Source organism: Seriola lalandi, unplaced genomic scaffold (genome assembly GCF_002814215.2).
Source record: "Seriola lalandi dorsalis isolate HSWRI2012SDOR001 ecotype SW California unplaced genomic scaffold, Sedor1 jcf7180002054347, whole genome shotgun sequence".
Classification (NCBI taxonomy): domain Eukaryota; kingdom Metazoa; phylum Chordata; class Actinopteri; order Carangiformes; family Carangidae; genus Seriola; species Seriola lalandi.
In genome coordinates, this window is record NW_019524900.1 from 479,616 (window position 1) to 498,832 (window position 19,217).

Genomic DNA, 19,217 nt, shown 5'->3' on the forward strand with positions numbered 1-19,217 from the left:
TCTTGCTCATGTTCTAAGCTTTGTGTATTCAAGCTGATAGCCTACAACAAAAAGAGGAAAACACATAAGTGCTCTCTCTTTCTCTCCCTCTTCTCCTTCTGTCTTTATCTTTCTTTTATCAAGAGCTTATTGAAAACACAGAGTCCTAACTCGTTCAGAGCTTCACCTCCTATCATCATCTGGCGGGCTGAGGTGAAGTACAGCAATTTGATGGACACAGATACAAGGCAGCGCTCGAAAAGGCCTCTGATTGAATTGCAGTTGCTCTTCATTCCCCAGTCTGCCCAACGTGGGTGCAAGAGACACAGAGTGAGAGGGTCATCCATAAATGCAGAAGGTCTGCCTCGCAGCTCTGGTTTGACAGGAGAGGGTATTGTCTGGAGCGAGGGGAGGGGAGAGGAGGGGAGGGGAGGCCAGGGGAGGGATTGTGCTGCGTCTGTTTATCCCCATCGTGAAGTGGCTTGAAACCTTGAGACCCCCGCGCTCCGGATCAAACATTTTCTCTGTCTTTAGAGGCTCTCAAAGAGGTTCTCCCTGCTTTTATGGGGCTGTGGAGGAATATCTAAAAAAACAGAAGAAGAAAAAAAAAGCACCTTCCATCTCTCAACAGAGAGAAAAGAGTGAGAGCAAATCACGTTGAACTTGAACAACTCCCACATAATCACGAGTGTGCTTTTGCAGACATAATAAAAATGCAGCGAGCTCTCGAAGAGGCTTCCATGGGCTGATTGTGCTCGAGAGGAAAATGAACCCTGACAAACGAAGCAAACCTCTTCACTCTCCTCCTGTATGAGGTGTCTCCACGTTGACTAGACTGTTAATTACATCGCCGTCGCTTGAAGGTGACTGTATCTTTTTAGATTAATTTATCACATGGATTCCTACATCCTCCTCGTTGTTTCATCGCAGAGATTTTCATACCAACTTCAACACTGCCGCTGTGTTCCTGTGCTGTTCTCTCAGTTTTTCTCTCTCTATGTAACTGCCATACATGTTCCAGTCAAGTAAACACTGTATGTTACTGCGGGGCTGCGGTCGACTTGGCAACACTGCCATCTCATGGTGACGAGAGGAAAAAGAAAAAATCTGCACTCTTGCTTCTCTGAGGCGTCTTTATTAGAAAAGGTTTATTAATTAAAGCAAGGCATGTTATCATCATCTCAAACTGCCACACTGATTCAGATCACACCATATTGTTTCCTGTCAAAGACATCATCATCATCATCATCATTTTATTAGAAATGCATATGCACAACATAATGAAATCCCATTATCCCATGCAGCTGCTGATTAAAACAAATTAGTTGGACTGTAAAGCATAAATCATATGATCATTTGTTTTCAGCTTTAACGTTTTAATTCCTTCATGTATTAAAGAGAGCGACGGTTCATGTTAGACTTGTTGAGCTGGTTTTCTTCAGTGGAGGAACCTCCTCTGACTGAATCTCAGGTTTTATCAAAGGGAGTTGCATAAATTCATCTCTGATCTTTTTCAGGTGGGACTTATTCTCTTCTCTATTTGTAGTTCCTGAACCTCCAGAGAGCCGGACTGTCTCTCTGAATGAGGCTTAGACGCAAGAGATGGCAGATGGTTTCGACTTTTCTCTTGGTGTGTGAAAGCCACAACCCCCCCACCCCCCAAGTCATGCCTCACGGCATTTTGAGCTTTTCTGTACCTGGACACCTCTGTGATCTTCCTCCCTCTCAGTCCCGGTCTCTGTGTCTGAATGACAGCTCTGCTCCCCACACCGCTCCTCTCTCCCTGTGTCCTCCTGTTTCTCCTCCTCCACCTCCCCGCCCCCCTGGGCTCGACACCAGAGCACCAGAGCGGCGCACCTCTCCAAACCCCAGTCCCCCACCCGCTGCTCACACTGAACCACAAAGATCCGGTAGAGCTCCAGCAGGACAATGAGGATGTTCTTGCAGGTGAAGAAGATCATGAGCTGGTTCAGCACCTGCTCCTGAACCATGAGGTAGAGCCGGTAGAGCAGGAACGGGCCGTCTTGGAGTCCCACTGTGAGCAGCAAGCTCCACACTTCGCTGGAGCAGCAGGAGGCAAACGAGGGCGGGGCACCAGGGCAGCAGAGGAGACCGCCCGACTCGCCCTTTGAGGGTCGAGTCTGAGTGAGCACCAGAGGAAACTGCATGAGCGCCCAGGAGAAGAGGGCCAGGCCCACGATGACGACCGCCCGGTTGGTTTTGACTTCGGGTTCCCTGAAGGTGTCGAAGATGTCCAGGATGTCGGCACCCAGTCCCACGTAGACCATGAGGAGCTGGGACAGCTGGTCCCGGGACATGTCCCCCTTGGGCATCAGCCAGCGCCCCAGAACCAACACTATGAGCATGGTTTGCTCCAGGCCAGCCACCCAGTTCTCTGGATCCAGCTCCACAATGCCCTGGGTGAAGGAAACAGCAGCATCTGGTTACTTCAGTTCGATACACAGCGGAGAATTCCCTTTCTGGGTTTCTTTGCTGTTTCAACATGTTTTTTGATCAGTCATTTGTATCATGAACATACTACAATATTTTATCTCGGGTGTGTGTAATCACTGAAACACACCAGCCGTCTCCTCTGTGGTGTGGATATGATTCTGATGATTTGTGAGTCAGCTCTTCATTGTGTCAGGGTTCACTGGGTTTATCCTGACAGCACCCGACGTTCCTGAAACACTACGTCTTCAAAAAAGCTGCCACCCAGCCTCGAGCACAGCCAAGGGCCAAAAAAGCTCCCAAATCCTACATGAAAGAAACTGCACTAAAACCATCCCAGAAGGGGAGAGATCTGAGAGTTTTTCAAGCAGGAGCCTATCAGGACTTCATCTAAATGTGTCTATTACACATTTCCTGCAACTAATAGTTTATCCACCCCCCCTTGCCAGATTTAAATCTTATCTGATATCAGGTGTTGCTTTAATGTGGCTGTATGGAGGGTGAGGCGGGGAGGGCAGTTTTGTGTTGGGAATGCCTACCGCTGTGATCGGGATGTGAGCCAGCAAACGAAGCTCGGGGCCGGAGGAACTGTTGACGGGCAGCTTGGACTGCAGCAGGCTCAGCTCCAGAAACCAAATGGATGGAATGACAGTACTGAGGTAGAGGAAAACCATGGGGGAGAACCTAAAAGAGGACCGCCAAAGGAGAGGGATGAAGAGGGGGCGGAGGGGGGAGAGGAGGTGGGGGTAGGTTATTTTTAGTGACACGGTTTTATTTATTTATTTATTTATTTTTTGCCGCTTGCTAAAGAAGAAAGAGGAGGAGAGTCTAGTCTTTTTTTTTTCTTCCAAAAGAAGCATCGAATTTCAGACAGGCAATTATTCTCATCATATATGCAAATCCCACTTGACAGTGCAAAGCCTTCTCCATGAGGAGAGGACTTCAAAGTAAGACTCTGAGAAAGAGAGAGGCCTGAAGAAAGCCTGTGTCTGAGGATGTTCACCGAGGACGAACCGGAGAGCTGCAGTTTTTTGAATGAGAAGCCGCCTGGTGTTGACTGAGGTGTGAAACTAAATGCTTATATCCGTTTGGGGCTCACATAATAAAGGGGTTGACGTCAGCTTATGTTTACTCAAGCCAAATTTCTGCAGGTCAGAAAATGAGTCAAGGCAGTGAGAGCGGCTGTGACAGAGAAGTGATAGCAGGCTCAGAGCATCGGCTCAATGAAAGACAGAGCAATAACACAGCAGAGGGATATATTTGTTTTTGATAGACAGTGAAAGAGAGACAGAGTTGCAGAGGATATCAGGGAATATGGTGGCAGAGAATATTACAGGCCGCACACACACACACACACCAGCCGACTCTCTCCGCCCTGGGCAGATGGGTTGTAAAGTCTTCACACATTTACAAGTTCGAAAGTTATTTACTCCCCACACAAAACAGTTTTACAAAGTCTGGCTGCAACACCTCAATCCTCATGTCACCGCTTTAAACAGAGGGAAAGCAGCGTGTTAGCATCTGGCTCATACATGCTAATTTCGCCCACAAACACAGAGAGAGAGAGTGAGAACCCTTTCACACATGTTCGATTATTTGTTTCTTGTTGTTTAACCATTAAAGGGACACGAGAACAACTTTACAAAAGCAGCTAAGTTTAGCCAATGCTAACAGTGTAGCTAAAAGACTGAAACATCTCAACTGCTGTTACTGTGTTTAATGCTAATTAGCTAATATTAGCATGCTAAATGAGATGTTAAACATTGCACCTGCGAAACATTAACGTGTTAGCGTTGTCACTGTGCGCATGCTATGTTAGCATTTAGCTCTGTAGCCCTGCTGTGCTTATGTAGAAACGCTTGCTTGACCGTAGAGTCTTAATGGAGGATTAATCTTGTTCAGAATTTGTGAAAATCAGGATAAGCTACAGGAGCACAGTTCCCTCTAATACAAGATCAATATTTTGAAAACATTCCCCTTTTAAGCCAAATTCAGTGTCATCCTCACATTTACATTTTTGATTCTGATTTAACATGACTCATAAATATCTTACAAAAAATTGGCATATTTGAATTATGCTAGGAACCAACCAACCCACTGTTTATTCATTCTTTAATGCTTTAAAATGACCTGTTGCACAGATAATGTAGAAAGCACAAAATAATTTACTCCAAACGCAAACAGAATTCAGAGCTTGTTTGAAATCAGAAAGTCCGTATGAACTGAGGGGATTAAATACATTTAAATACTTTAAAAAAACAAGGGTACAGACAAATATAAAAAGAAGGTGCACATCTGTCAAATCCTGTGGATGAGTTGTGGTAATGAATTAACAATGTGTAGTTCTTTTTTAACTTCAGCCAAAACTTTTTAGGCCATTATTGGTATGTATATTTCTATGTCTATTCACTATGTATAAATATTAATGAAGACTAAAATAAATTGAATTGAACTGAATGTTCAGTTGATAAATGATGACGAGGTCAAAGGACTGAAGGACACATGCACACAGAACGTCTTTGATAAATGTTGAGCAACACTCAACGATTTATATTTAGCTAAAATAAAAATCTATTTCCCCAAATAGAAAAAGACAGAAACTACTGCTACTATCAACACGATTAGTATTATTGTACTTTTGATAATAATAATACATGCATGCGTCTTGTGTCATCTGATAATTAGAACAACTTAAATGTAAAGACTTCCTGATATTAACTGTGTATTGTGTTGAATATATAGGAACATGTTAGGTTTTCTAGGTTTTGGTGCTTTGTGTGCATGACCCAAAAGCGTTACCATTTCCACTCGGCGTTACGGGTGCACTTCAGAGTGACGGCCATTTCCACGCCCAGCAGAGCCACACCCGTCAGCAGCAGCCAATAGAGCGGCTCCCCTTTAATGGCCACCACACGCCACACTGTCACCACCCCGTGGACCGCGAACAGGAAGCGACTCAGCAAAGCCAACAGGATGTTCAAGACACGACACATGGTTCGGCCGCAGAAAACCTGCACAGAAGATAATCAGAAGCTTCATCATGTTTTTCTTTTAAATCAAAATATTGATTGTATATTGAGTTTTGGTGGATTTGCCACCCGGTGCATCCTTGGACGTCCTCTTTCCGTAATTTACTGATTCACACTGTGTTAAATAGAGGGGCCATAATGTTAAATGACTAAGCAGAAAAATCCTTTTTGTTGCAACATTTATTTTTCAACAAATCATTCATGGTGCAAGGTCGATGAAAGTTGATGCTGAGTCAGCGTTTTTCGCCCAAAAAAAAAAAAAAAAAAAGCTCAAACAGTTCATGATGGTATAGTCAATAAACATAAAATTGTGAATCAACAATTTTAAAAGACGAAACTGATAACAAAAGTTGCAGAGAAAGAGAGAGAGAAAGAAGATATAAATGAGAAGCTCTTCAAACTTTTGTTAACGGGGTCTCAAAGGTTGCAACAATAAAGTGGTTTATGTTCTGTAGTTTTTCTGGTGTATTACTGTAATAAACTCGGGAAAGAGTGAGAAACTGCCCAAGGCCACTTCAATCTGATTGCATTTTGCACTAAATCTTAGGACTAAACTCACACAGAATATCATTGTCGGGCTGCCAGAAGCCCCACCAAACATAAAAAATGTAACCGCCCGCCTCATTACACATCACATCCCTAAGTTCAGGCTTCATTATCAATAACTATTACATGATGTCAGTGTGAAAACAGTCCTCACTTGTCAATTAGTCAGCGCTATAAAAGCTTCAGAGCTTTGGGGGAACTCAAAGCGAGCAGTGATTTGTAAGCAAAGAGTTAGACTGATCTTCAGTCAATATTAAAGGACTCGAGGAGGCTTTGCATGCATTTGCTTAAATTTGATCTCTGGATCTCTGTGGATTATTGTGATGACTTGAAAGCAGCGCTAACATGGCGGCATCCTGGTTGCTTGTTGGTTAAGGTGGCATACTATGAAACACAGTTCTATGTTTTCTTTGTCTAAGGCCGGGAACACCCTGGATGCGTGGCGTGGCGTGTGTGCGTGGCAGCTGCGGAACGTCTTAGTTTTAATTTCAGCACACATTAACAGGTTAGTATGGTGGCTGACAGTTGCATTTGTTTTGGAGGTTCATGTGTTTTAGTTGTTGCATCGTTTCTGTATTTGCAGCGTGTTTGCTGTTCATGTTTTTTGTTTTGTCTTCCTGCATCACATGTAGCAGCTCGTTTCTCCTGATAGAAGTGTTCTGGGCCATTGCAGCAAATTTGCCCTTGTCAGCCACCGTAGGTTAGAGGGGACACATTGCCTGCGTGACACGTGCGTCTCACACCCCGAGGCTGCATTGTGTATTCTTATAGATTCAGTTTCTCGTCTATTTTTCACGTGACGTGCGTCTCCCAGCAGAAACAGACCTGTTGATGTCATATTGACATCATACTAGCAACATCACATATAACTGACACCTTCCTCTATAGTTGTCTCTGTCTAGTCTGAATCTGAATATGATACAGACACATTACCATTTTAGCAGCTGCTTGTGGACACAGTGAAATTTTCTGTCAAAAATAAATTTGATATCAATTTATAATCAACCTTTATTTATTTATTTTCTCTAAGATACATTGAGGGGTGACCCTCATTTTCAATGATACCCAGATTACAAAAGCAATAATAAAAACAATTAAATTCAGGAATATTACGATTTAAAAAATGTAAAACTATATTTCTAAACTGTCCTAATGTTTTAAGGGAATCGATACTTAAAGTGCGCTGGTAATTTATTCAAGAATGCTTTATAAATGAAAAGAAATCCAACATGTCAGTAACCCGCTTAGCAGTAACTCTATGTAGTGAGATAGAGCTGACTGTAGCAGCGATGCAGCCGGTGTGAACACACATGCAGCCGCTCAGTGACGGCGGCCGCCACGCTCACGCCACACAGGCAGTGTGCTCCCAGCGTAACGCATAGGAACATGGTTTTTGCAATAAAATGTTAGGAAGTTGTTAAAAACAGTTTCACACATTTCTCCCTTTCTAGCAAATATAAGACATAAGTCATCTGCAATTTTAAAACGTTATTAAATAATCAACAAAGAGTTGTTAGAAGAAACTATCAGGTCTGCAGTTCGACACCGTGGCAACTTAAAATGTGTCGTCAGTAAAAGATTTATTCACCATCAGTACAGTAGTCAGTTAGAACATTAACTAACCCCTGTAGAAGTTTGTCTTCTTAGAGAGAGACACTGAAATGTCTCATCATCTGAATCAAAAACAGGCAGAGTATTGTTGTGTGCTGTTACCGTGAATACTAATATGCCTCGAAACAGAATCTATGTAATATGTATGACAGCGTGCCGTACAGACCTACAGTGTGAGCTGGACTCCTCGCTGAGATCAGGGTCCTCAGTGCGTTTCCCAAAACTTCTGCTGCTGTGTGGTAGAAAACGAACACACCTCAACAGTCACACTCACTGACCTGGTCTGTATCTGTCTCCTTTTAAATGACAGCCACCTCCCAGACACTGCTGGATGAGCCGTCATGTAAGAAGTGTGTGTGTGTGTGTTTGTGTGTGTGTGTGTGTGTGTGTGTCTGTGTGTGTTCAATGGGGAGTGACTACTGTTCAAGCCCACTAGAGTAGAGTATAAGGAAGCTGTAGTGCGTTCCACAAGTGTGTGTGTGTGTGTGTGTGTGTGTGTGTGTGTGTGTGTGTGTGTCTCCGTCTCCTTGGTGCCATTGTAGAAGATAACGTTTCCTGCCCCTTGCGCCCACATCTTCATCGCCATCCGTCATGATGTCATCTCTCCTGGCCCAGAACAAAGTTATCTCCCTGGGAGAAGCCGGCCTGCCGCGCTCCCTGTTCAGAGAGCACCCAGCCCTGCCCTGCTCCCACCCATGCCTGCTCTGCCTCCACGCTGCTGGCCCCGATAACAGTCTTGCTCCCTGGCCTCCGCACACACAAAAACACGGTGCAGCTGGAGGGGAGAGGAGATGCTGGTGGCCCCCCCCAAGCAGTCACTGCAGTGTGTGGGTATGTTACTGCTGTTGCATCAGAATGAGGAGGCCTTGGGGGTCGATGCTGTCTAGGAATGTCAACCCTGTCAATCCACTGAACCACTAAAGTGAAGCATAGACAGATGACTGATAAGATGTTTTTCTTTTTATTATTATTTGGTCCGTGTGTAAATCCTAAACATTGCTCAGGAAATGATCAGTGTGGAGGTGACATTGCTCCTACTTGCCCCTCTGGTACTTTTTTTTGCCTCCCTGTAAATGAGGCTTTAAACCTGCGTTATCTGATGATTTTTGGCCTCTTGGGGGCAGCAGTTACAAGCTGTAAACACACAAATCAATGAGCAATTTACACATCCAGCAGACGTAGAGTTACATTAGCATTAATTTTCTGTCTGGCTGATGAACTTAAGTCCAAATATCCACTCTGCTTTTAGCTCTGTCTGAATCTGTTTTAGTTTCCAGCAGGTCCTCTTTTTAAGCTGCTAAATTATTAGTATTGTTATTATTATTATATACTTCATTTAATTATGAAGTCACATTGAGCTCAAGATCTCACTGGAGTGCCAACACCTGCAGTTCCTCTAATGGCCACTAGAGTCTGGCTCCAAACAATGAGTCCATCCCCATAGACTCCCATGTTAAAATGTCCAACTTTACAGCAGAAATAAATTTGTTTACAGCCTGGTACAAAAACTGTTTTGGTCTCTTGAGCTAATTTCCTCCTTCATGACACCTGTTTATATAACTCACCTGTTTACATTTTATTAAGGACTAAAGTTGTGAAGGAATGAGGGCGTGGTTGCTTTGAGTGACAGGTGGGTGAGCGTTTGCTTGCCACAAACCACACCGAAGTCTCTGCTTGGTTAGGGGCAGAGTCAGGAACTGCCAAGATGGCAATGGTGGAGTAGGTCACTTTGAGCTTCAAAACCGCTCTTCAGACGCCAGTGGGTGACATCACGGAGGCTACGTCTATCTTTATTTACAGTCTATGAACATGACTGGATCTCCTGATAGCTTGCATACTTGGTGTCTCCATACTGCAGGATAAACTTTAGTCCTGCTGGTTCTCAGAATAGCACAATAATATTTTAATACTTGAAAACTTGTTCAAGATGTTGTTTGTAAAATCCTTTGATTAAATTTCTAACAGAATTTGTTTAAACTTAAAAGATCAAATTAAAATGTAGTAAGAAAAGTCCAGAGAGTGCAGTGATTACCACAGAGGAAGTTCCGCTACGTTAAATCTAATAAGAAAAGCATGACGTTCTCTGACTGGGAAGCAGTGGCGCTTTCTCATCCCCAAAATTTCCTAAAATCAATTTCCAAGTTCAGACGAAGAACAGACAAGAGTCTGGAATTATTAATAGAGCACAAAGCTGTGAGATGAACATGCAAGTCAATTATTCATAATCCCTCAAATTAGAGCCTTCGTGTTGAAATAATATTCACTGCAGCTAAAAAATTTAGTTTTAAGAGATCCCGCATTCACAGAGCGTCTGTCAGGAGGGATTTCAGCATTTATTATTATTATATTATTATTATTCATACCCAACAACCATTTGGATTTTAGATTCAAGTAAACATTTGAAGACACACACACACACAGGTAGTGGAGGAAGTCATTTAATGGTGAGGAAACAGGCAGAACTGGCAGAAGGAGATAAGACACTCCTAAACAAAACAAAAAAATGACTTGGAAAAAAAAAAAAAAAGGGTGGAGGACCAAAGGAGAAAGAGCAGGAGAGGGAGGGGTGGCGATGACTGGGGACGAGGGTGCGTGAGTTATCAGCCATGCAGAATAGTAGTACACCTCATCTTGTTATCCTCTTGTTCGGGCGGCGCGTTTTCTCGTGGAGATAACAGGCGGTTCACTCCGGATCGTGGCTTGGAGTCAGTTCGGCTAACTATGCTTTTATTTGTGTTTGAAAGATGTGAGCCGGTGGTCGTCAAGCAGGATGGTTGGTTGGTCGGTCGTTCGGTTGGTTGGTTGGTTTGTTGTCGTGTCCCGTGTTGAGTTGAGTCAGTTCATGGAGCAGGATGACACGGAAAAATGTGGACGGTTGGTCGAAGTGTTTTCACTGAGCGTGTGAGTCTCCAACAGGCAACACAGTCCTTTCGCCTTCATGAAAACACATATTTGTATTCACACTTAAAGATGTGAAGTCCTGTTAACACTTTTTAAACTCATGACTACTTCCAATTAATTACCATATTTCCATGTTCACAGGTCGTAACACTTCATGTCTTCTGAAGTTGTTTTTTCTTTCCACTGAGGCCTGCAGTAGTTTATATTTCAGCTGCACCAGTCTGCCAGCACTGAAGTGGCAAAGCTCCAGCAGTTTCTTATGTACAACCCTGGACGGCGGCCATTGGCACAGACCCGCTGCCTTCTCCTCACATGGTGTACGCCACCCAGTAGATCACGTTCACCACGGCGAACGTGAAAGGGAACACGGCCCTGGCGTAGATGTCGATGGTGTCGGCGTCGATGGGCTTGCAGACGCACTTGGAACAACACTTCTTCTTCTCCTCCTCGCTCTCCTCCGGCTGCTTGGACCTTCTCCTCCTCGGCTCGGCCTCCTCGCTGCCCCCCTCCCCGGGGATCTCACTGCTGGAGCGCTGGGTCCGGCCGTGACGGCTGGAAATCATCACGCCCTGGTTCATGCCAGTGACCGACAGGGAGAACAGAACCATGGCCTGTTTGCCGTTCTTTACGATGGACTGTGGGGAGACAGACAGAGGGACATGTAAGTGCTCTCTCAGTTCAGTTTTCAGCAGTTAGCTCATCTGCTCTCTGCTGGACCGGTTGTGTTGTGTTCAGGAAAATGAGAAAACACACTTAATATGAAAAGACAGAAATTACGTTTTGAGTCCCTCCTCCTAAAAACTGCAGGTTTTACAACGTGAATAAAACATCTTCTGCTATTTTCTTCATTACAAACACTTTCTGACAAAGCGTCTCTTGCTTTTGTCTTATTCTACTGGATAACTTTGGTGACACAGAGGTTCTTGGTCCTTTTTATTTGTCGAAACACTTGACATTTTAAACTTTAAACTTCATTTTTGCAACAAAAATACGTGATATGTAGATAAGGAAACACGACGGTCCAGAACTGCACACAGCACACATTTTTATTGATTCCTCAAATTCAAGTCTTGATTATCAAAGAAAAACTGGTTTATTGTGACCTGGGATGTTGCAGTGACATTAGTAAGTCATTGCAGTTTAACTCATATCAACACACACATATTGGTTTAAATCACAGCACAGTAATATTCAGTTTCACTCACGTTTTTTGTCGTTACCCTCATTTTTCTTTTGTTATTTCATTATTTAATTTTTCTTTATTCGAAAGAAAGTTCATTAAAAAATAAAACACAATCGAGACAGATCTTATTCTGAAGGTTTCTCCCAGTGAGATGAACGTCAGCAGCAAAGGAAACAGACAGTACGATGAGAGTCACTGTAACTCCCTGTGGAGCCATCTTCTATTTTCCCATTATGCTCTATAGAGATTCATTGTCTTGCTGAAGGTCAGTTGAATGGATCCTCGGACCCGGTCTATGTTTGAGAGGCACGCTCATTACTCACAACAACCCCCAACCCCACCCCCCCTCCTGCAGCTGAGCCCTGTTATGTGTTGATGGGAGAACATAATGGGAGTGATTTCCTCACCTCGGAGCTGAGTTTGTTGGCCTTCACCTTGGCCTTCTCTTTGAGTCGGTAGTCAGCGTTGTAGTGAGCGAAGGCGTACTCGATGAGCGCTGCAAACACGAAGACGTAGCAGATCCAGAAGTAGACGTCTAACGCCTTGATGGCCGACGCTCGGGGGAGGGAGGAGCGGGCGCTCACCATCAGTGTGGTCATGGTCAGAACGGTTGTGATGCCTGGAGAAAGAACAGAGGAGGACAGATGAGGCTGTGAAACATCTGGAGCAGGTTCTGTTCAACCATGTTGTTCAGGGGGCCACGAATCCTGACGGCTAAGGGCCCCGGACATTTCCCACAGCTATTCTCACTCTGTATGTGCACATGACACAACAAGCCACCACATTTAAAAGCTTTTATTTTTGCCACATTGCAGAAGAAGCCTCATCATTACCTGAGAAAGAAAATAAATAGGCTTCCTTTAAGGAATCAGGCAGAGTGGTTCATTTGATTTTCTGAGTAACACACGCTGCGATATTAATAAAAGTAAACACATAGCTTTCTACGATGCATCATGTCAGCTGTCTGGAACATCATTTGGTTAATTCTGACATCTCTTACTTTTAAGTGACAAACAGAAGGAAACGACAGAGGAGAGCAAAGAGAACGAAAAAGTTCCAGACGAACTGAACTTGCCTGTGAATTTGAAGCAAACAAACACAAATTAAAGTTGAAAGTTGGGAACATTTTGACAACAGACGCTGCTGTTGCTGCCTGGGACTGTGAACCTGTTTACCAAGAAGGCTGCTGCATCATTAGAGGATTTATTGCAGCAAAAATATCAGTTTTTCACATGATTTAGGTCTAAAAATTTTATTTATTTGTAATTAAACAATTTCATGGTTCAACGCTGGTGCTCCTCTGACTTTTCCTCAGCAGCAGCTTGACGTTCACATCAGTGGCTGTAAGTGAAATGTCTGAACAGCTGTTGGATGGACTGTTATTAAATTTAGTACAGCTATTTATGTCTCAGAGTGAACACTTTGTGTTTGTGTCTAAAAGTTTGCAAAACTAATGGCATTCCCATCAATTTTAGCTGTGCTTTGTGTTTAATGCTACTCAAATAGTGAATATTAGCATGCTAACATGCTAATCTAAGATTGCAAACATGGTAAACGTTACACCTGCTTAGCATCGGCATGTTAGCATAGTCATTTATTTCTGGGCTCATTGTTTTTCTTTTACTTGGTTTAACAGGTCAGCACATTTCTATTCTAGTCACAACTTTCACATTTTCAGAGAATTTAAAAGAGTCCTAATCAAACTGATACCAACCTAAGGATACACGAGCAGGGACTGCTGATTGGCTGATCCAAAAGGACACCCACGACATGGCAACCAGTAATATCGAAGGCATGTATGACTGAATGATGTAGACGCCTCGGTTACGTCTCAGCTGGAAGCGAAGACTCGCTGGGGAAGAAGAAAACAGACGCCATGTTTAATTCCTTTAGCGAAGAAGCTAATTATCCATCAGGAAAATATCACAGAGAACGTGTGTTTGCAGGCTTGTGCCACTAGTGGCGAAACTTCAAGATGTGAGATGTTAAGTTGGTGTTGCAGACTGTTTTCCCAGCAGCAACTCCTATCATCTCCTAAACCTCCTGCCTGGCTCAGCAGCAAACCTGGCTTGATCCATTCCCTCTATGCATCAAATATAAACACAGAAGCGCCTGAAGTTAAGAAAACAAAACAAAACTCTCGCTTCAAAAAGAATCTGCAGAGGTTTCCAACATGAGACGAGCCAAGTCCAAAAACTAGTGCTTAATGCATAAAACACAGAGGAAAACGTGCAAAGGGTTTTTTCAGAGAGGTTGTTGCTGCATCCAAACCTGACACCTGGAGAAACACAGGAAAACAAGATGAATGCTCACCAGATTTGAAGTTCATCATCTCAGTGACGAATCGATAGTCCGTGATGGTGAACTGGGAGAGCTCCAGTTTGTCCAGGCCGTGGATGTGTCTCTGACTCTCCGACCAGTGATACACGATGTCCTCTGAGGAGTAACCGTCTGGGGTGAAATGACAGATGACGACCAGACATTTAATCAGCGCAACCCACAAGTGCTGAGCACGTAGCATTTTTCTCCCCGGCGCTGAGGAACGGTCGGAGCTCGTGATAATAACCCTTTATGGATGTCAGTGCGCTTGGACGGCAAAACGTTTCAGTAGTAAATCAAGAAAACAAATGTTTTTGTGCTACAGGATGTGTGGAGGAGAGCTGAAGGTAAACCACAACTTACAGCTTTCCAGGTCCAGCATGCACTCCTGTTCATCCATGGGATACTTGGTCAGGTCCATGTCACACGCCACTGTTGAAGTGATTCTAGGGAAGAAAAGAAAGAAACTCTTCTTCATATTCACACAGTTGGATCCATTCATATCTGGTATCTTTCCAATGAAACTAGAATCCTGTATTGTCAGCTGAACAAGAGCTCAGTGATTTATTAGAGGGGCTGTTTGTGAGCTTTCTCTGCCCCTGGACGAGGTTTCTTGGCGAGAGCAGGCGGCGGTGGTTGTCGCTCGCCAGCAGCTTCAGCCAAGACAAGAGGTTATAAGATAGAGCTGCAGGGATGGCGTGTTTTTTGTTGGTCGACCCGGATGTTGGCGTCATCCCGGTTCCCTCAACAAAAAAACTGTGTGACAAACAACAGTTTCTGATCCTGACAGGTTCAGTTCAGCAGGTTCACCTTCACTCATGAAGCCTAAATACAATCAACAGAAGTAAAAAGCTAATGTTAGCCTATAAACCAAAGACACCACGGTCACATGACTTCAACGTCATCACCACCGAACTACAACTTGTAGTTTGGTTCTCTCTGACAACCGCTGTGGTCTCATTTAGACACTTGTTAGCCTTTTTTAACAGATGTAGAAGCTTAAAGAAAATCAGGACTGGAGTAATTTACTGATGTATTTTATGTCGTTTTATGACCTATTCAAAAAAAGTGCAAAATACAACTAACTCCTGGGTTTTAGGACTCATTCCTGCAGCGCTCCATACACCTTCTGAGCTTCGCTGCGTCTCCAGGCAGATCGGAGGCCGCGGTGAGTCGCTATCTGAAAGTGACGACGACGGAGGCTAGCTGGTTAGCGCGCTAAGTTCAGTAAAAGAAAAGACGTGATAGAGACAAGAGTTAACTTTGGTGTTTCTTTTTAACATTTCTTTAAACCTTAACCACAGAGGTGAAAGATTAGAGAGCAGCAGCAACTGTGGCCCAGGGCTTGAACTGGTTTTGATTTTTGTTCAAATTTCATGGTTCCTTACCTACTATTACACACTAACGCCTGATTTTAGCTCTTTCGGTGATTTCTTTGCCTTCACCACAAACACAGATTGTTTTAAGTCCAGGAAGTTACCACAGGGTAAACAGTTTATTCTCAGATTGTCCTGAGAGACGTTGATGCATAAAGACAACAAACAAGAGACAATCTGTGCTCCCAAATGTCTGCGAGATGCAGTCAAAAGCTTAAAAAGAGGATAATTGAAAATCTGAAACGAGCAAGAATAAGAATGTAGAAGGAAAAAAGGTGAACGCAATAGTCCCCAGATATATAAACTGGAGCGGTGAGGAGTCTCGCCGGTGGACTGTTCGCTCGTACCGGCTGCTGTACAGAATGACCCCATTGGGCTGCAGGCGGATCAGCTTGTTCTCCACGGTCACGTCGTGGAACCAAGCAGATTTGGCGTTGACTATGAAAGTGTCGGGGAGCCACAGCTTGTCCACGAAGCGACTGTCCAACCCCAGCGTCTTGTTGGTGTGATTGTAGGACAGGCGGTCATCGTGCCAGCTCTGCCGCAGGAACACGGTCATGGTGTATTCCTGCCAGGAACAACAACAACACGCGCACACACACACATACACACACACACACACACACACACACACACACACACACACACACACACACAAATATAGCGGCTGAGTCATGGGCATGAGCTGTACAGTATTAAGAGAAAAAAAAGGTTTAAAGTTATTTCTTGCTTCACTACAGTCACTATAGAGCCACATAAATACAAAACTTAAAGGGAAACTCCACCAATTTTATCCATGGAGATATGTTTCTTCAACACGAAGAGCAGCTTTCAGCCTGTCAACACTTGAATAATGTCTTTTGTGGCTTTAGAAGAGTTTTGTCAACTCTGACAAAAATTACAGGAAGTGTGAGATTCAGTATTTTTGGAGCTTGACCCAGAAAAAAAATCAGAATATCTTGTCCTCTTCTTAACTGAGTGCAAAAGTAAATTGCTGGACAAAGTCTTTAATTATTTTAATTTGGTGGAAAATGTTTTATCAAATATGTTTATTGAGCCAAAGGAAGTTACACAGACAGTAAACTGTTATAAAATGATATTAACGTACATTCACAGGTATAAAACAGATGGTTTAAAGGTATAAAGATTGTCCCTGGGATTTGAACATTATCCAAGATAAACAAAAATAAATAAGTGAACAAATAATGAAATAATTACACTAGATGAAAATTGACAAAAAAATAAATGTGTAAGTGATAAATAACAAATAAGGGATTAAAGATGAATCTGAATGTAAGAGTGGAAACAACCTTTATCTTCCCTCTTAGATTTCCTCATTTCCTAAACCTCTCCTGTTTCCCTGTCCCTTAAAGAAACAGTGTAAACATGGGTTTCAACTGGGAAAACTATATGTGTAAGGTGTAAAATAAAGGGTTGCCACATAATTTGGTGGAAATCTAAAACCATTTATTAGAAATCTACTTATTATGCTTCACTACAGCGGAGGAAAAAGCTGATTCTGATGTCATCTGTATCAAACCCATCACTCTTCTATTTGTAAAACAACTTATGAATTTACCCTGATTTTCATCATTGGTTGTTGGACTTTCTTTCAAATATTGAAGCAGGAAAAATGATGAATTTGTTTGTTTGGACTAGAATCAAAGCCTCACACACACGACATGAATCGTCCCACCAGCTTTTGGTTCTTACGGCACGAAATCCATGAAAGTATCAAATTATCTAACAACTCAGCCGATGTGTCACACATGTTCACACTGAGTACTTTCAAACCCTCAAGTGGGATAAATCAGGATTATGCAAATAGAGAATCTTTGATCTTTGCTGCAGTAAAGTGGAGTTTAGGGACGATAAAGAACATCAGAGGGAGAAAAAAAATTAAAAATAAATAAAAACAGGGAAGGAGAGAGAGTGACCGTATACTTTACCATGTTGGCTTCGGAGATGTGGTCAATGCTGGCCACCTCGATAGCCATGGCCACGTTCACTGGTGGACCTGCGGGGGGAGAAGTGAGAAAAGAAGGCAAACGTCCCCTGTCCCCCCCTACACACACACGCACACACACACACACACACACACACACACACACACACACCTTCTCTGCTCACTCTGGATCCATCAGTCCCTCCCATCCTCACTCCCATCAGCCATCTGTTTCCCTCCCACGTCTCAAGCACTCCTACAGCGCATAGAGATTAAGCATTATCCAGTTTAACCATGCTAAGTGGCACATCACACTGTGGGCATTCAGAAACAGCACTGGGCTTTCATGGACTCACGCACACACACACACACACACACACACACACACACGTCGTAATGTCTTCACTTCATAGTTTGCCATATGATTAGCATGGAGTGATCCCCTGTGATCGGACGCTCGAGGGCAGAAACTACGAGGCGGCTCTCTGATGCAGAACAGAAAAAAGGCTATTTATACTGAACATTAAGGAATCATACATTCCCATTCCCCACCAGTCAACACCGTCCCATAACCGACTCTGCTAAATGATATTCTATTGACCATGCACTGCGTGTACAGTGTGAGGTGATTTACAGTGGCAGGGTTACTGTACGCCAAGGTCAGCAGGGGAGATGAGTTTGGCTGATTTACATAGCATCCTCCAGTGGCGGTGCACGGATTAATAATAACATATTCGTCTTACAAAACGCCATTTACGCTGCTATTTATAAAATGGAAACGTTTGCATTGTGCACAGTCTCACCATTAATCCACTGCTTTGTTTATGTAAATTCATTTTGTTTCATAAAACTTTAATGCAACGTACGTTACACAAATGAGGCCAGATTCACAAATGTGTCGTGTGCCGTGCAAATGCAGTAACAGCGCATTTGCAAACAGCATCCACAAATGTATTTGCACTCGGGAAATTATACCAGCACTTAGCTACTGATACATGTTGTGGCCAAAAGAGCTGAGCAGCAGGAAAGATGTAGTTTTCATTTGCTTGTGCTTTGTCAAGTTGTAGTTTTGTTGAGCTCTCTGGGCCACTGTAGATGTAGCATAAATAAATTGAAGCATTCCCACCGTGCTGCTGAACACGGTCCTGGTTGTTTTAGGGATATTCTTCCAATGTTTTAATGATATTTAACTCTTATTTTGAAAGTCTGGAAAAATTATTTAGGGGAAAAAAAGGCATCTGCCGATTTATAAATGTAATAGTGTAATATAAATGAATATAGTGTAAAAAAATGTTTTCCAAAATACAGTGGGATTCACACAATATGCTAAATATTAATCATATTAATAAAATTATGTGCATATGGAATTCTGAGTTCCCCATCGAATGATTGGGAAGAAAAAGCTCCACAAATATCATTTAAGATTGATTTATCTCTCCCAAGAAAAATCTAAATATTGTTTTATATAACGGATTTTTGCATCAGCTCCAATGTGAAATCCACTGGACTGCTCCAAAAAAATATTTCTGAGTGCAAATTCATATTTGTGAATGTTATTTCATTTACAAAACAAATTTATGAATCTGTTTTTTTGTTTTGTTTTATTTGTGTAAGTTTCGTGTTTATTTGATGTTTTATGACACAAATATAACTCCACATAAAAGGCCATGAGATATGAGTTGAATGAAGGGAATTACCCCAAATAACACACATGATTCCCTAATGGTCATAACAGCCCTTCCTCCTGGAGCTTCATGTTCACATTACATCAATAGGAATGTAGTGACCACATGATGCTGCGTTATGATGATCAGTGTAGGCGTGTAAGTGCACAGGGCAGTGTGTGTGTGTGTGTGTGTGTGTGTGTGTGTGTGTGT

General features: G+C 43.0%; 2 protein-coding genes across 2 annotated transcripts in view; both read right to left on the bottom strand.

The window, feature by feature from the left end:
• The window catches only part of LOC111656194 (transmembrane protein 26), a 104,995-nt gene extending 99,572 nt beyond the window's left edge, over positions 1 to 5,423 (bottom strand). Inside the window, exons 1-3 of the mRNA XM_087174405.1 lie at positions 5,230 to 5,423; positions 2,970 to 3,114; positions 1,677 to 2,396 (exon numbers count right to left, since the gene is read on the bottom strand). Coding sequence (XP_087030531.1) covers positions 1,677 to 2,396; positions 2,970 to 3,114; positions 5,230 to 5,423 — 1,059 coding nt within the window. The remainder of the gene's footprint in view (positions 1 to 1,676; positions 2,397 to 2,969; positions 3,115 to 5,229) is intronic.
• A 4,615-nt stretch (positions 5,424 to 10,038) lies between these two features.
• On the bottom strand, positions 10,039 to 19,204 carry gabrd (gamma-aminobutyric acid type A receptor subunit delta). Its single transcript, XM_023407838.2, has 7 exons — positions 17,345 to 19,204; positions 15,743 to 15,963; positions 14,383 to 14,465; positions 14,014 to 14,151; positions 13,415 to 13,552; positions 12,108 to 12,319; positions 10,039 to 11,152 (listed from the first exon to the last, which is right to left on the bottom strand). The coding sequence occupies exons 1-7, from the start codon at positions 17,390 to 17,392 to the stop codon at positions 10,826 to 10,828; spliced, it is 1,167 nt and encodes a 388-aa protein (XP_023263606.1). The 5' UTR covers positions 17,393 to 19,204; the 3' UTR covers positions 10,039 to 10,825.
• Positions 19,205 to 19,217: the final 13 nt, after the last annotated feature.

What these genes read in the sequence shown, in the direction of transcription:
- gabrd (XM_023407838.2), bottom strand. Translation starts at nt 17,392, where the DNA reads ATGGCTATCGAGGTGGCCAGCATTGACCACATCTCCGAAGCCAACATG. An exon ending in ACATCTCCGAAGCCAACATG is followed by an intron (nt 15,964 to 17,344) that starts GTAAAGTATACG and finishes TGTTCCTGGCAG; the next exon opens with GAATACACCATGACCGTGTT. An exon ending in CCAACAAACTCAGCTCCGAG is followed by an intron (nt 11,153 to 12,107) that starts GTGAGGAAATCA and finishes GTCTCCCCACAG; the next exon opens with TCCATCGTAAAGAACGGCAA.